Source organism: Macrobrachium rosenbergii, chromosome 9 (genome assembly GCF_040412425.1).
Source record: "Macrobrachium rosenbergii isolate ZJJX-2024 chromosome 9, ASM4041242v1, whole genome shotgun sequence".
NCBI classification, from domain to species: domain Eukaryota; kingdom Metazoa; phylum Arthropoda; class Malacostraca; order Decapoda; family Palaemonidae; genus Macrobrachium; species Macrobrachium rosenbergii.
In genome coordinates this window covers 20,845,844-20,863,633 of record NC_089749.1, presented here as the reverse complement: position 1 = coordinate 20,863,633, position 17,790 = coordinate 20,845,844, and the positions used below count along the sequence as shown (strand labels likewise).

Genomic DNA, 17,790 nt, shown 5'->3' with positions numbered 1-17,790 from the left:
GGGGTCCCCATTCCCCAATAAATCATCCAAATCCGAGTCCAGTGCCCGGCACGGCATCAGTGCCAGTGCCGAGGCCTCGGCCAGATCTCCCTTCAGGAGAATCTCGGCCTTCAGCTCCTCTGCCAGTGCCCCTTCGGCGCACTGAGCAGTGCCAGTCTCCGTCCGTCCAGACAGACGAGACCACCACCACATCGCCACCAGCGCCAGTGCCAATGTCAGTGCCTGAGCTGGTCACCCCTGCAAGCAAGTCGACCCCGCCCCCCGGCCGTCCCCTCTCTCTCGCCGCCCGCGCAGATTCTTCCGCGAGTCATGATTCTGCCCCGCCTTCCTGGGCGATGAACTCTGCGATCTGCGCCGGTTAATGTCCGAGACGTGAACAAGATTCCTGGGTCAGTTGTCAGCCTTTAGTGATGGCACCTTGCCCTTTGGCCTCAGGCCTCGATTCCCGGCCAAGGACAGTCCAAGAGGAGGTTCGCGTGATTACCACGGTGTGAAGCTGGTATGAGTAGTCCACAAGGCGAGCTCTTCTGGCCTGTACAGGCCTGGCATAGGGCCCCCTTCTTCATCTTTGAACGTCTTGGCACCTCTGTCCAGGAGGATCATCAAGGCCTTCCGCTATCTTCTTCCTTTCCTTTGGAATTTCCATCCCCTCATCCTTCTCTATCGATCTTTCTTCACACTTTCCGCCACTTACCATGGCGGCAGTTGTATATGGGATATCATCCCCTTTTAAATGTATAAATAATTTTATTTTGAAGCAGTAAGAGAGACAGAGTGGGAGTATGCGCTCTTACGCCCGTCCTTTGGCACAAGGCAGGCGTGTCAGCTCTTCCTGAAGTTGCGCCCTTTGGGTTTTCTTTCCCCGCCCTTGGGCTGAGTTAGCTCTGACCGTCACGTCTGTTGGCGGCGGAAGTTAGATAAAAAGTAAATCATAAATACCTCACTCTGTTATCCTTTATTTTCTACGTATATTATTTACTTTTGCATTTAATCTTTCCCTTTTTTTACGAATCCTGAGTCACAAGACTCCTGCCCTTACGAATTTTAACGTTGCCTTTTTTAATCGCATGGTCGTCGCCCCTTTAGTATGAGTAATATCCTTCGTTGTTGTTCTGTAGTTTCCTTTTTTTATTTACATTTTTTTTTGTTGTTGAGTTATTCTGGAGAATGTTAGCCTGTCCATTTTCCCCTTGTTTTGTTTATCCTCCCATTCATACGTCAGTAGTCTATTTATAAGCTTTTTGAGTTGTAGCTGCAGGCGTAAAATTTAGCGTCATTTAAGTTGGCGAAGTTAAACCCGCGGGAATAATCTCTTTGCCTCACAGCTGTCAAGTTCTTGCCCCTTCAGATTAGCGTTCGTGGGAAATGTAGTTTGCTCGTCGAGCTTGTGAACAATTGAGTCGATTGAAAGAAAAATTGAATTCTATTATTACAATTTTGGTAAAGGGATATTATTTAATACCTGAGTGTATTGTCACGAATGCCCCTCTTCAAGGCACAGAAGTAATGTATACCTCTGTAATTCAAGGATAGCATTAGGAATCAGTGGGTTTACATTTGTTTCTTTTAAATTCTGCCTTGTATGTTTTATTTTGTTGTTGTTATTTTTGAAATTTTTGAAGTGTTCTTTGTTTTATTTTCTTTTAGGCGCCTTATTACCCCAGTAAAGTAAATCGAATAAAGAATGGGTAGAAACAGTACTTAGGAAGTATTTACAGGCAATGATTAATTTGCCAGTAAGTTCACCCTTTTGTGTATATTCAAATTGCACTCTGCTCTAAAGTAAACCTTCAGTTTGTTATTGATCAGTGTGGCATCAGAGTTTTACCAAATAAAGTAAAGTAAAGGTTGTAGCAAAGCAGAAGATAGAATAAAGTCAATTTTTTCATTTCCATTTTTGCTGTTGTAATATTCGCACCCGTTTATGAGTGTGAATATTATCTTATAGGGAGCTGTAAAGATTAGCGCCAAAATACGCTATGAAACTGTTCTCCTTTCCTGCTTTGGGTTGGTTTGAACCTTTGAAGATCGGGGTATATAAGGCTCCAGAAAATATGGTGTTGAGGACCAGTAATCTGCTTTGCACCGTTTTCTTTGGTACAGAAAGATGAAAATACCATTTTCTATGAGATAGCAGCGTGCCCTGGGTCAGGTTATCGGCCCCCTACCCCCAGTCCAGAAGCAATAAAAGGTCGGGGCGAAGGCAGCCCCCTTCCCCACCTGTAGCTAACTGGTTAAGCCAAGCAGTCACGCCTCTGGCGTTGCCCCCTGCCTCCTCTTCATTTCTGCGCCCGTGGATCCCATCGCCGCCCTGTGTGCCCCGTGTTTCATTCCACGTGGCCTTAGGAGCTACCAGAGGGTTGCAAGTCTTCCAAGCGAGCTGACATTAAACGGCAGCCTTTCATCATCCCAGGGCGCCCTTTTCCCATAATCTACGATGAAGAAATACCTTGGAGAGGCTACCATTTGTCCACGCTCCCACCGCGTGTTTCTCGGCAGAAAGACGATCGTCATCCCTGCGCCCCTACAAATGTGGTAATGTACCCAAAAAGCAGGTTGCTAGTCACGATTACTTAGCCCTTTTGCATTTATTAATCTCTGGGCCTATAACTGTGTTCCCTGATATTCCTTGGTTCAAGCCAGGCCCACGTGTTCACAGCTTCTTTCCTCTGAGTCACAAGTAACGCCTCGGGGGAGTCCTTGGCGCCTTCAGTGCACCCCCAGTATTCAATCCCCAAATTCCAGCATTAGATGTGTAACGTGGGTCCAAATATCGTTTCAGAAAGACCTGTCTGAATGGTATCCTTGGTCGTGTTCCTGGCATTCCCAAGCTCCCCCTTCGGGAGGACTTCTCAGCAGTAATTTACCTTATTTTCAGTTAATTTTCCTTTTGACCTTGTGTGCTATCAAATATAACTATTTTTATATCCACGTGTTTCACGCACTTCCCCTAGTGAAGAGCCCTCCTAAACCGTGTACTTCTTTTTGTTTGTGTTTTGCCTGTCCTGGGTATCTTACAAGGCCATTTTCAGTAAAAGTAATAACTGTGAGTCATAAGATCCCACCTGCAGGGAAACATATAAAAATATATATATATATATATATAATATATATATATATATATATATATATATATATATATATGTGTATGTATATATATATATATATATATATATATATATATATATATATATATATATATATATATATAATAATAATATATATATATATATATATATATATATATATATATATATATATATACTATATATGTATATATATATATATATATATATATATCTATATATATATATATATGTATATATATATATTATATACTATATATATATATATATTATATATATATATATATATATATATATATATATATATATATATATATATATATATATATATATATACATATTTTTTTTTTTACAATTTCCCTTGGATTATATGATTTTTAGAGATTTTACAGGCTGAGCATGAAACGTTATTTATTTGCCTTGAAGTTTCTGACTTTATGTAAGGAAATGGTAAAAAATAAGGAAAAAGGATGATTTCAGGAGCTTAGGGCTCTACTTCGCAGAAATGTTCTGTAAACACTTGGAATAAATTAAGATTTATATTTACAAATGAAAAGCACTAGAAGGAAAATGGATAATTGAATAATTAAAGGCTTGCAATGCCTGAAAGATCTTCCTACTGGGTTTTGAATAATGGCAAGGCACAGAAGTCAAATGAGTCCACTGCAAAGAGGTCCCTCTGCAAAGAAGATTTACACATTTACACCAGTAAAGAAAAATATAACACACAAAATGACTCGAGGTCTGCACTAAGGGTGCCAGGACTCGAGGAATAAATATTTCTACACTGGAACACTAAACACTGCAAAGGCATTGAACAAATGGCACAAGGATGAGAAGACAATACTGGCACTCGATAGACACTTCAAAAGGGCAAACTGTCGTGACTGAAAAAGGCCTCCACTCGTGCTTTACCGGGGGGCGGGGCTCTGGCGTGAATGACGACAACCGATCACACCACGTGGCACAACTCATAGATTCCTTGGAAGGTCCATTCGAGGATGACTGCAGGACTGGATCCGCTGTTCGAGGAGGACTGTAGAACTGGGTCCGAGTTGGAGATGGACTGTATATCGGGGCCTGAGTTCGAGGAGGACTGTAGTAATGGGTCTGCGTCAAGAGTCTGGTGTGGACATCTGGGTGGAGGGGGGTGACCTCTCAGCGATTCGTATCACTCACCCGCGCCTGTATGGCTAACTGCAAAGATGTCTCTGTCCAAGGCCCTTTAAGGCTCTGTTCAAGTAGAGGCCCCCCAGTAATGGGCCCACGTGTTAGCGGGCTAAGGATGTCCACTCGTCCAGGTGTTCCGGCCATCTGCTTGTATTCCCCAAAGGTATTCTTCTGGTAAACAATCCAGCCAGCTCAATCTCTGCCTTCAGAATGGTTTTCTTAAGTAAGTAGTTGAACTAAGCTGTAGAGGAGTGACACTCAAACTCATCCTTGACCCTATTGACCGTGCCTTCTGTATGAGCTGTCCCAGGTAGAAAGGGACAGATCAGAATGTTGATAATTTCAATGTGTTGGTGAGAAGGTCAATTGGTCGCTGTTACTCAATGAATCTACTCTCTCGATGGCTTAAGGCAACTACGGGCCAGCTTTCAGCAATTACTTTACTTTCAGTAAATTCAAGGGTAAACAAGGGAAGCTGATTGGCCACTATGCTACGACTTCTTGATAATTATAAAATATATATATATATATATTACATATATATATATATATATATATAATGCTATATATATATATATATATATATATATATATATATATATATATATAGATATATAAATTATATATATTCCACGTATTTTCATTCATCCCTTTAGCCTGCTAGATAGGGAATAAAAATTAACGAAAAATTCGCCTCTCAGTCGTCAGCTAGGAGTAGATTGGCGGCGGGAATGCAGCGAGTTTACAGATTTGAACAGGTAGGCCTACATACCACCTCTAGATCACTTGACTTGGAGAAGACAAGGCCACTCCTTAAGCACCCCCATCATGTGATTTGGGGGTAAAGAAGTCGTTAACTAGCCAAGGCAGATGCCTTTGCAAGGGGGCTACTATTCTGAACCTTGGGGACTTAGCTATAAGGCCACTTTCTGTATGAACCTATTACTGGCTTGGGGATTTTGCTTTCAGACGCGACTGCTGCCCTGTGTTCAACTCAGAATACACCAAGACCGCCGAGAAGCTATGGGAAAAAAAGCAACCACGCGGACACTCCACCGACATGCATCTAGCATGTGACTCAGCTTCTCCCTTTCATGCTGGCCTGGATGAAATTCCATACGATCTATGGCTTCTTGCAAAGAGCTCATGCAAAAGACAGGATCAGATACCTCTGTGAATGCAAATTCCCTGCCAGTTTCTGTTTCTTCCCGTGAATTTCTCTCCATATTTTCATTATTTCCAACTTTTCACTCTCCTAAACAAAGCCCCCTTTGTTAAAGCAAACCTACCAACAAAGCATCCCATGATTCGCCCCCGTGACTTGTCCTAAGCTCCAATTAAATCAATTCAGTGATCAGAATTTTATTATTCCCACTATGAGTATTCAACTTAAAGGGACTGATTAATTCTAATTGATCAATTCCTCCATGGTGTATATTCAAGTTTCATGCGAGTGAAACTCCTTGTTTTGGAATGCTAACCTGGAATTCTCTTCCAGAAATCCTGCTACTCTGCCCCCAAGCGGTCGTACCCAGCCTTGTGAATCAATTCCACTTAGAAGTACTGCCACTTCTGATAAGCAAGGAAGTCCTGATACACAGTCCCAGGCCACTAATCAGTCCCCCCCCCCCAATGGTGCACAACCCCTGATCATTGCAACTCTTTCAACCAGTATTAACTGCTTTCTATTCAGAGATTTGCTATTCATTGTCTTATATTTCACATTATATGTGATTGCCTGCTGCACATCAGCCTTTTCAGATTAATTTCTTAATTGCTTCATTTGTAAAGTAAATTCATTTAACGCAACTAGTGACTCATTTCCCCATGGCAGACCTTCACTCCTGATTAATTGCTGATGATTAAGGTAAAGTCCACCTCTTTTTATCCATTTGTTGCATTCTGGGTGCTCTCCTGTTGGCCCATGAAGGCACTTCATGATAAAAAATCCTTACATTCCTCCAACAGGCTGAACGGAACAATATATATGTGTATATATATATATAATATATATATATATATATATATATATATATATATATATATATATATTTTTATATAATATATATATATATATATATGCTATATATATATATACATACAGTATATGTATATGTATATATATATATATATATATATATATATATATATATAAATATATAATATAAAATATTTTACTGCATCGGTTTCTTTAACAAGAAGAGAAATTATCATGTATTTGTGTGCCAAAGAGAACAACTGCATTTTAAGACAACTGGTATTTAGAAAACTGATCCAAGTTTTCCTTGTATTTGGTGTGGTTTTAGTTATCTCCCGCCCTTTCCTGGCGTCCATCCGCCGTCGTAAGCCCTTGATACTGGTCACCCACCGCCAAATTCAGTGAACCAGAGGGCCTAGTGAAGCAGTGTTGTTTTGGAGTGCATTCTATTCAATGGCGCAATGCGCAACAAAATCCGAAGATTTCCCCCTTCTCCTTTTCTTCCGCTTCTCAACGGCTCGGATGGCTAGAGCCGCGAAGCTCCTTTTCATCGCGTTCTCCCTTTCAGCCGTTTGCCCAGTCTCCGAGGCCCAGCTGTCACTGTGCGACGAGGCACAAAAGCTCTTTAGAGACTTCAACTTCACCAAGGCTTATGAGGAATCTGACGTTGTCGTTCTTGCCACCTGGGCCTGGAACAATACCCGCCATGAATTCAGTGTCTATCGTCCTCTTAATTACAAGAACGTCGAAGTTCCGCGTTATATTATCATTGAAGGGTACAACACCTCTACCGCAAGTAAAGCTGACAACGTGGCCGTTTTCTTAACCAAGGCCCAGGAGTCATCATTCAAGCTTTACAGTCAGAACACCGAGGAAGTAAAGCCCGTGATATTAGGCAATGAGCCAGCAACAACATTTTTGGAATGTGTCAACTATCTTGCTCTTGCAGACCAAGGTTTGTGAATTAAAGATATGTTACAGACATCTGTATTATGTAACCTATATCGCTAGTCTGCAGTTCAGTGGAGTTCAGCAGTATTAGGTTTGGTCACCATTTGGATGGGTGGCCCCCAAGATTTTCTAGATACCGACGTCACAAAATCCTCTTTAAAAATCAGTTGGGCAGGGAAATTGGACTAGCAACGCTATAAATACACACACACACATAATGTATATATATACTGTGTATTATATATATAATCATCAATAGGGGGAAGAGGTCACACACAGATGTAGAAGATGTCTTTATTCCAACGTTTCGTAATTGCCCATTTAATGGCATCATCAGGGCTGTTAAAATGAAACATAAAATTCCTTGTAAAATTATAAAAACTAAAAATTGAGAATTAAAAAAGGTGAAAATTATTATTACCAAATTTAAGAAATATATGCAACATTAAAATTAAGGGAATGAACACAATTTAAAAAATCTTTACATTAAAATGAAAGGTAACAGAACATACAGTAAACTAAAAATGAAAATAGCAGTGAACATTTATCTAAATACAAAAAATAAGTTAAAAAGAGAGATTTCGACCGTTTGCACGACGGTCGTCTTCAGCCAACTCATATGTACTGTACAGTATATGTATATATTATATATATATATATATATATATATATTATATATATATATATATATCTCTCTATATAATGTGTACTTTTATTTATATGTATGTACATACTGTATACAATGTATGCAGTATATATATATATATATATAATATATATATATATATATATATATGAATATATATATATATATATATATATATATATATATATATATATATATATATATATATATATATATATATCCAAGTAAGGTTAGTCTCGACTCCAGGATACCAGTCTCTCGAGAAAGGCGAGAAGGAAAGGGCACCATTATTACCAATACGTTTATTATGCCGACGTTTCGACAATTGCTGTTTGTAGTCACGCATTTTCAAGGCTGCAATGATTAAAAAAAACTTCTTTTACAAAATCACATTAAAAACATCGATATATAAATTATAAAAACAAAATAAAAACGGAGGAATAGGCACAGGACATACCACCTAAGCCATGTAGTAACAGAGTAAAACAAAACAAAAAACACAGGAAGAGCAAGAAAGGACGAGAGAAGAAAAACATAAACAAAGGTTAAGCAATGAACAGCTGAACAGGGTGGTTTGGTATTTAGTGTTGGGACCGTCTTCTTTTTAAGTTTCCTCGGGAGAAGGAGACAGAATAGTAAGCTCCCTTTCCTCAGTATCTGTGTCTCCAGAACAACAATGGTTTCTATACAGGTGTATTCCGAAAAAAGTACTTTTGGGGTTGGGATGAATTTCTATAGTTCTTGTTTTCGACTTCAAAATTAATACTATTTCAACTTTATTGCATAGTGCTTTTACTCATTCCTCAACCTGGGCCATGTTTTCATGTTGAAATTACATTTTAACTACTTATTTCAGGAATAATTGTTTCCTATGAGGCTAGTCTCCAGAAGGCTCTACAAAATGTTGAATGCCAGAATGAATCCAACTCTACCATCGCAGCAGTACCGAAAATGAAAATGTATACACCAAATTTTCCCTACCTAAATGATTAACACCTTTAGGAAGAAATTTCTTGCCATATTTCAAAGCACGTTCGCAGCTGTAGACCTGGAAACTGATACCCAGAATCCACACTATCGGATCGATATTTAAATTCGAGATCGTCTTAGCCATCTCTTGTCTTCGACATCGTTTATAAATATGTTTGCCCAGGATGTGATCGTGGGTTTACGTCAGATGCGAGGAGGCTACTGCGGATTCGTAGATTCTCAAAAGGGTTAAGCTACAGAACTGGATGTAAACTGTCTAATCCAGACCACTCCAGATATAAATCATGTAAAAATGTGCAAAACATATTAATTATAAAGATTTTCTATAATAGGACAATTAAAATGAAAATGACCTTAATATATTGAATCTATTATAAAGAAGACGGTCCCAACACCAAATACTCAAACAACCTCTGTTCAGCTTTGTTCATTGTAACCTTTTTGTTTATGTTTTTCTTCTCTCGTCCTTTCTTGCTCTTCTGTGTTCTTTGTTTTAGTCTTATTACTGCTACGGTTTAGGTATGTCCTGTGCCTATTCCCCGTTTTATTTGTCTTATAATTTATATCGATGTTTTAATGTGATTTTGTAAATTTTTTTAATCATTTGCAGCCTTGAAAATGCGACTATAGCATTAATCGTGAAACGTCGGCATAATACATCTATTATAATAATGGTGCCCTTTTCCTTACTTCGAGACTAATATATATATATATATATATATATATATATATATATATATATATATATATATATATATATATATATCATATATATACATATAATATATATACATATATATATATACATATATATATAATAATATATATATATATATATATACATAATATATATATATATATATATATATATATATATACATATATATATATATATATATACATATATATATATATATATATATATATATATATATACATATATATATATATATATATATATATATATATATATACATATACATATATATATATATATATATATATATATATACATATATATATATATATATATATATATATATATATATATATATATACATACATATATATATATATATATATATATATATATATATATATATATATATACATATATATATATATATATATATACATATATACATATATATATATATATACATATATATATATATATATATATATATATATATATATATATATATATATATATACATATATATATATATATATATATATATATATATATATATATATATATATATACATATATATATATATATATATATATATATATATATATATATACATATATATATATATATATATATATATATATACATATATATATATATATATATATATATATATAATATATATATATATACATTATATATATATATATATACATATATATATATATATATATATATATACATATACATATATATATATATATATATATATCTCATATATACATATATATATATATATACATATATATGTATATATATATATATATATATATATATATATATATATATATACATATATATATATATATATATATATATATATATATATATATATATATATATATATATATATATATATATACATATATATATATATATATATATATATATATATATATATATATATATATACTCAAAGTATGTATGTAATTTCACTCCCTAAATCGAGGAAATATTGTCAGCTTCCGACAGAACCTTACTATGATAATGTTTGATCCTGATCTGGTGGAAAGTGAGGACGATGATGGTAATGATGATGATGATGATGATACCACTACAACAGACTCTTTGTTGATGTTGCTGTGCCATACACATGGAATAACGTTGAATTCAGTCGTAATAATCTCAAACAATTGGACAATACAATAGAGCCTCGTGGCTCAGTCGGTTACAGCAGCAGCTTCGGACTTCGTAGAGGTCTGCAAGCGCGGGTTCAAAACCACGCAGCCGACTGGTCAGAAGGCAGACACTTTGCTATCGTTAGACTTTGTCGGGTTTATATATGTAATCAACGGATAGGTTTGTAAAAAGCAAATGGATGTTACAGACTAAATACACACACAAAACAAAGCCCTCAACACCTTCTAAAAACATAACAAACATCTCACGTCTCGAACTCTCGCCACACCAGCTGCAATAACTTCGCTGCTGGGAAGAAAGGGCGTTGGGTCGGGTATGATACATGAAACATCCATTGCCCGAGGTCTAGCGATGTCAGGCAGGGCAGCCGATCGAGACCACCAGGTCTACCCTAAAGCCAAATCAAAAAGTCCTTCAAAAGAAGAGGCATCATTCTTACCATACAAAAATGAGAATAAGCACGTTAAAAAGAAAGAAAGAAGAATTGGACAATACAATGAATTATAGACCCCCATATGGTAATTGGATTTGAAAGCATGATTCTTTATGAATCGGTAGCTAATTTTTTTTCCTTAGGAAATAGATGGACACCAAGCAAAAGAATCGAATAGATATTTCTATTCTATGATAGCTAAGACGCAACCTTTGCCTAAAAGATAAAGGTATCATCAGTGGACAGATTTAACTTCCAAGGATAAAAAAAAGCTCTTGTTGCTGTTGAAATGGGGTTAGTTTACTTTTGACAAGTATTTTCCGGAGCTTTCATTCTTTTGTTGATGTTTTTTAATGTTTCTTCATTTATTTAATAAATGCTGAATTAAAACTAACCTTTAGTAATATCTTTAAATAATTTAGTTAATAAATGTGTGCTGCCAAAGGTTAGTGAGAAATTTATAATCTCCATACCAATATTCTTATCCAGAAGGTTCACTAACATATTGACCCAGTATTTGAGAGACATGAAATAATAGCTAACGAAAAATGGCATCAGCAGGCAACTTGGGGTGCCTCAGCAGCATCGAATGGTTGTTATTGTCCCTCTCTTAAACCAAAACCCATCACACTGAGGTCCAAGAACCAAATGCCTTAATGCTACAGACTAAACACCCTATATGAGAAGAGCATTAACAGAGTCATCTTTTTCTCCAACTTGATTAGAACCTCAGATAAAAGTCAGTGGCTACTTACAAAAGGCCTGGAACGATCAAGAACACAAGTATTTCTTCGATGAGGGAACAAATGTCAACCTGGCGTGCACAGGTCGTACTCGGGTCCTTCAGGGCAATGCAAAATGGGTCCTTCCAAGGGACAAAGTAAGTGCTTCATCTATTTCCATTGATATTTTACTCTTTCAAACCAAGTGAAGGTCTTTCCTATAATAACATTACTTTAAAATATATATATATATATATATATATATATATATATATATATATATATATATATATATATATATATATATATATATATATATAATATATATATATATATATATATACTGTATATATACATATATATACATATATATATATATATATATATATATATATATATATATATATATATATAAATTACTTGTATAAATGTCACTGTTTTGTTGCCAAAGAAATCAAGATTGCATTACTTCACTGTGTTGCAGTCTCAGTTTAAGGCATTCAGAATTTCGCTTTTCTCAGTTGCAGATAGTGGATGGATCTAAAATCGTAGTTAATAAGGAAGGAAACTACACATGTGGGTTTTTCATGGAAGATAGGAAATCTAGGCTGGCTTCAGTAGTCTTGGAGGCCCTTGGTGAGTCGTTAACCCTCATGATTAATTCCTTACTTTTCTTAACCTGTTTGAGAGGCACATCTGATTATATAATGGATTTGTGTATCATATTGTTGAGTAATTAAATGCAGTATTTGCAAACATGCAATGGACAGCGTTATTATCCAGTAATAACTCACCAGTAACAGTCAGGCTAGAACTGCATCACAAATCTTGTGTGGATGGCCATAGAGTAAGCGTTTTATAATAAGTTTTATGTGAGTCTTGTACTGTGTAACTTTGTCATCTTGTTGAAAGGGAACCATTGGATTTAGATTACAAAACCACCATATAACCATAAGCTTCCCAAACCTCTTGACTTGAGGTTCTGCTTTCAGAAATGAGACCTCATAGGATTTGATTCATATAGTTTCATGTAATCTTATTCACAAGAGACATCCTCTACTCTAAAGCCCTCTTAATGTCAGGATACCCACTGGAAATCTACAAATGTTGAGATGCTTAAGGTATAAGGTTCATGTAAGGGGTTAGTGCCAACAGTGTAACAATTACTAATTGGATGTGTGCGGTGCCCCTTCGACGCCTATCTGCCCCCACTTTTTAGCCTTTTACTCTACTTTCGTTCCCACTCTCAGTCTTCAGTCTTGTTGTCCAACCTCTTCTTATTGCAATTGTGGAGTTCTCTCCCAGTTCCTCCTTTAGATCCTTGTCCTTCAAGTTCTTTATTTGCTGGATCTCTCTTGTTGTCTAATATCTCCAACTCTTTTTTTATTGTCTCAAGTGCTGAATAGGTGAAATTTCCCCAGTGCTTGACTTTTAAGTAACCAAGTTAAGGTTTTTGATAATCATGACACTTAGGAGGAGTAGTTCTCAGACTTGGTGTAAATGCCCTAACTAGGGTAAATTAGCTTTCTGGTGACATGGTGGGTTAACCACATTTTGAACACTGTCATTTTGCAGCATTTGGGAACTCAAGAGTCAGTAGCAATTAGATACAATTAATGTGAGCCGTTTGCTACGGAATAGTCACTGTTGAACAGAAATAAGGAATGTAAGTTTTGTTGAGGTAGTTCAACTCTATCTGACTCTGAATAGGAGCAAAAGTGAGTCTAGGTTTGAGAGATATTGCTGTGGGAATAACTAAAAAGAAAGAAAATTATCTTATGAAAAGGACACTTTGAATTTAGGTGTTAGAAAGGTTGACTGGGCATTTAAAACTGCATTTCTTGATGCCTTTCCTGTTGCTTGAAACCCAAATAAGAATCTTGTAATTACATTTTGTAATCAGCTTTCTAATTTAAGTGTATAACTTGATTGGCTAAAATGCTTGCGTGCAAGAGTACTCTAGGAGAACCAGAAGAATTTAACAGACTGGTGTTGGGGCAACTGCTATAATGTCAAATGAAGTTTCCCATAGTTCATCACGTATCTTCCTTGGCTGACCAAAATAAATCAGGAGAGAACTCCAGTATGCTAGAGCTGGCTGCAGATAATTCAACTCTGGAGGTCCATGATCAAGGTGATGACACTGAGGAGATGGAGTGGCGCATCAGTTTTCTGGCTTACCCCAAGAACATCACATTTAGTTGGGAACATGAAGGTACGGTTTCATCATCAATGTTACCGGTAGTTGTAGAAGTAAAGTACCCTTCATATTTAACATAACTGTTATCTTTGTAAAAGAAAATATCAACTTTTGTATAGGAGATGATGTGCTTGTATCATCCTGACAGTCAACTTCTTGCTACATTTTCAAACTAAAATATAAGAGTAAAGTTAAATGTAAACATCAGTACAAATATACTGGTTTATGTTAACCTTTTAAAACAGGAGAGCAATGTTGCTGATGAGGAAATGACATGACTGTGGTGATGAAAGGGCTGAAGGATATCACCTAAATTTTATTGTTGGTTTCCTGGCCATTATCTCTAAGGATTCTGAAATATTTCTGTTAGAAGTTTTTGGTTCTTAGAAATGCATTAGTCTTGCCCGCTTCTTCCTGGTCACACTGTTTTCTCAAATATAAGACACTCCTATGCCTTATCTATTGATCTAGAGAGCACCTTTCAAGAGCATTCCTTGGATCAGTACCTGGTTCTGGATTGGTCTCAAAATCCCCCAAATTATTTTTCACCCATAGCCCATCATCTGTCAATTGAATTAAAATCCTTTCTCATCAATCTGAGATATGCTGTGGACAAACCGACAATAAAAATACATAGACAAAAGCATTCAGAGAATGCAAATCTCTGCTATGTCTGAATCATCCACCCCACCACCAACAACCCCAAAAAGAAAAATGTGATCCATATCCAAGTCCATCTATCACTTGTTGCCTGTTTCGATATCCACCTTCTGTGAGATTGTTGTTAAAACCCCCGCATAACTTTTTGCATTGTCCTACTAACGAACTGACAACCTTAAACCACCTTTACAGACAGGGGTAAAATGTGAAACAACCTCCTGGTACATAGCATTCCAGTGCCAGTTCATTAGACCAAACTTTCAGAAAACAAACCCTACACGCATTCTCACAAATGAAATTGTCTTTCTGTTTAATTTAACAATAATCGAAGGCTTCCTGTCCTGGAAAAACATAAAACTGGTCAACCCTGACCTTTTGGACATATCAGAGTCCCTGAAGATAAGGCACAGGAAGCCCAGTGCAAATACTTGGAAATCGTCTCACGCCATGTTAATCTCATAGTGATAAGTCTTGTAACTTCCATCTCCAATGCTTTTAAGCAATATGTGTTGAACTAGTTTGTATTTATGGTGACGTTTAGTTTGAAAATGTGGTTTAGTTGTGATGAAGCTTTTTATTTTTCATTAAAGGTGACTTGTCTAATCAAAAGAATACTTTTTATCCTGTCTTGATGTTATTGTTGCTCTTTGATAGTCTTACTTTTATATAAGAGTATATATAAATCGTTTTTAACGCTTTTTATGTATAAAGTGTTAAAGGAAATTCATCTCTGAAATATTAACATTTGCACAGACTGTGGTCATTCTTTCCTTTTCTTATTTATGACATCAATACATCATATGAATATACTATTGCCTTGATTGCTTGCTTGATCAGCCCTTCTTTGGCTGAGTCGGTTGAGCTTCAGACTGTCATTCGATGGGCCGGAGTTCAATTCCCATGGCCGGCTGATGAAGAGTTAGAGGAATTTATTTCTGGTGATGAAATTCATTTCTCGCTATACTGTAGTTCGGTTCACAATAAGCTGTAGGTCCCGTTGCTAAGTAACCAGTTGGTTCTTAGCCACGTAAAATAAGTCTAATCCTTCGGGCCAGCCCTAGGAGAGCTGTTAATCAGCTCAGTGGTCTGGTAAAACTAAGGTATACTTACTTTACTTGATTGCTTGAGAATGTTGACGAAAAATACTTTTAAAATATTATGACTTTTAGTGACTAACATACTTACCAAGAACAATTCAAGTGCATGCAGATTTGGTAGCAGTGTTTAGTCAAGATTTAATCACGGTCATCAGTTAAGCTGACTGCATATTTCTTAACATAGGAAATGTTGTTCATTAGGGCTTCACAAGAAAAAGCCTTTCAGCAAGGACAGGGAATGAGCAAAGACCAAAATTTCTTTGCAGGAAGAACTCTAAACTTCACCTGCAACAATGTAAGCGAAGGCAAGCGCATCGTAGACTGTGACTACAAGATGGGAACCTTGACCCTGAGACTCAAAAGACCCTCAGTGCTGGACGCTGGAACCCACTCTCTCATGGTCAATGTCTGGAAGAATGGAACATCACTCCATCAGAAGACTCTCCGGATGCATCTAGTAGTGTGGGGTGAGTACTGGAGGCTCACACTTTTATTTGTGATTGTAAGCATTAGTTCTTGCGCTGGCACGAGCTTCTGCTCTCAAAGCAGCTCATGCTCTTGGACCCTTTGAAAGGAACAAATTGACGCTAAGATAATGTAAGCCTTCCTTCTCGTGATTACTGGCACAGCCTAGACTATGCTCCCACTCAGCTTAGTTCTTGCCATGATAACTAGATTGATTAATAGATAATATATTTATATATTATGTAATCCTTTGTTTGTTTGTAATAATATATCAAGGCCCTTGCTGATTTAGAAATTTCCAGATGTGGTAAAAAGCACTACAGATGTAAAACAGTACATTCGTATCCTTATTTCCCCAATTTTGTCACTAAATAGTACTGTATACACTATATATGCTTATAAACAACAAACAGTATTCTGTACGGTGCTGTATGGATGCAAGATTGTAAGTTTGTACCATTTTTTTTTATTTGTTACTTCAAAGCATACTGTAGTATACTTACACTGTATTAAGGGTCATCACTAGGTGGCAGAGACACATCAGCATCCTGGCTGGAAGAACCTGGAAGTTCAGCAGAGATTGCTGAAGTGTTTGCTTGTGTTTTCAGGCTGAACAACCTATTTATTGAAGATATAGGTGGCGGTGGGGTTGGAGACCTGAAGAAGAGCTGTCAAGGGCACTCTGACAAAAAGAAAAACAATTCTGCTTTGCGGTCACCAATTGCCACATTTCTCGAACTTCTTCGGCCATCTCCAAGGCCTTGAGGAAACAGTGACCCTTTGTCACCAACCATTTGGGTTGTGGTAAAATGCACAGGCACATTGTCCATGAGTACCAAAGCCTTCACTCAATGTCTAACAACACGCAAGGTCCTGTGTGTGATGACGAATAACCTCCTTTCAAAAGTAGTTGTGGAAACAGTTGGAAACGATCTTGGAGGTGACTCAAGCCTTCACGAAATGATAGCAAGTCACTTGGAGACTATCCTTCAAGTCTTGCAGGCACAGGGTTGCTTCATATATACAGTCATGATTGGTTTGTAATGATAACTACCAAAAGAATTTGCTCTTATCAAAATAGACATGCATTGCTGTAAAGGCTTTTGATCAGGTAGATCCATTCCCTTCTTGTCAGCTAAGCTGTTAGTGGGCACAGAGCTTTTGAATAGACCAGTTTTGCCTGTGTTGTAAATTTGACTAAAAACAAGGCCGTCCTTTTTTGTCAAGTCTTTCAACATTTGTTGAAATTCCTTTATTCACTCCTAAGAAGCACCTAAGGCTTCTCCATGAGTCTTCTTGTTGGAAAGCCCATGTCGAATTTTGAACAAAAATGGCACCTTAAAGTGTGCAATCCCATGCAGACCAGTGAACTTCGTAGTTGTGTCCTTTAACTCAACATTGCTTACATGCACCCCAGCTGACCTCTGCTGACAAAACTAGATCAGGGTTGACTGTTCAGTCTCTGCATAGCGGGTCTTGTCCATGAGCTTGCAGCCC

The 17,790-nt window shown here is 36.7% G+C and overlaps 1 protein-coding gene across 2 annotated transcripts in view; it reads left to right on the top strand.

The window, feature by feature from the left end:
• The window catches only part of LOC136841538 (vascular endothelial growth factor receptor 1-like), a 75,898-nt gene that overhangs the window by 20,503 nt on the left and 37,605 nt on the right, over positions 1 to 17,790 (top strand). For both annotated transcript variants that reach the window (XR_010853983.1, XM_067108507.1), the window contains exons 2-5: positions 11,875 to 12,029; positions 12,393 to 12,507; positions 13,943 to 14,086; positions 16,095 to 16,295. Coding sequence is in view for 1 of the 2 variants with exons in the window: in XM_067108507.1 (XP_066964608.1) it covers positions 12,459 to 12,507; positions 13,943 to 14,086; positions 16,095 to 16,295 (394 nt within the window). In the remaining variant the exon portion in view is untranslated. The remainder of the gene's footprint in view (positions 1 to 11,874; positions 12,030 to 12,392; positions 12,508 to 13,942; positions 14,087 to 16,094; positions 16,296 to 17,790) is intronic.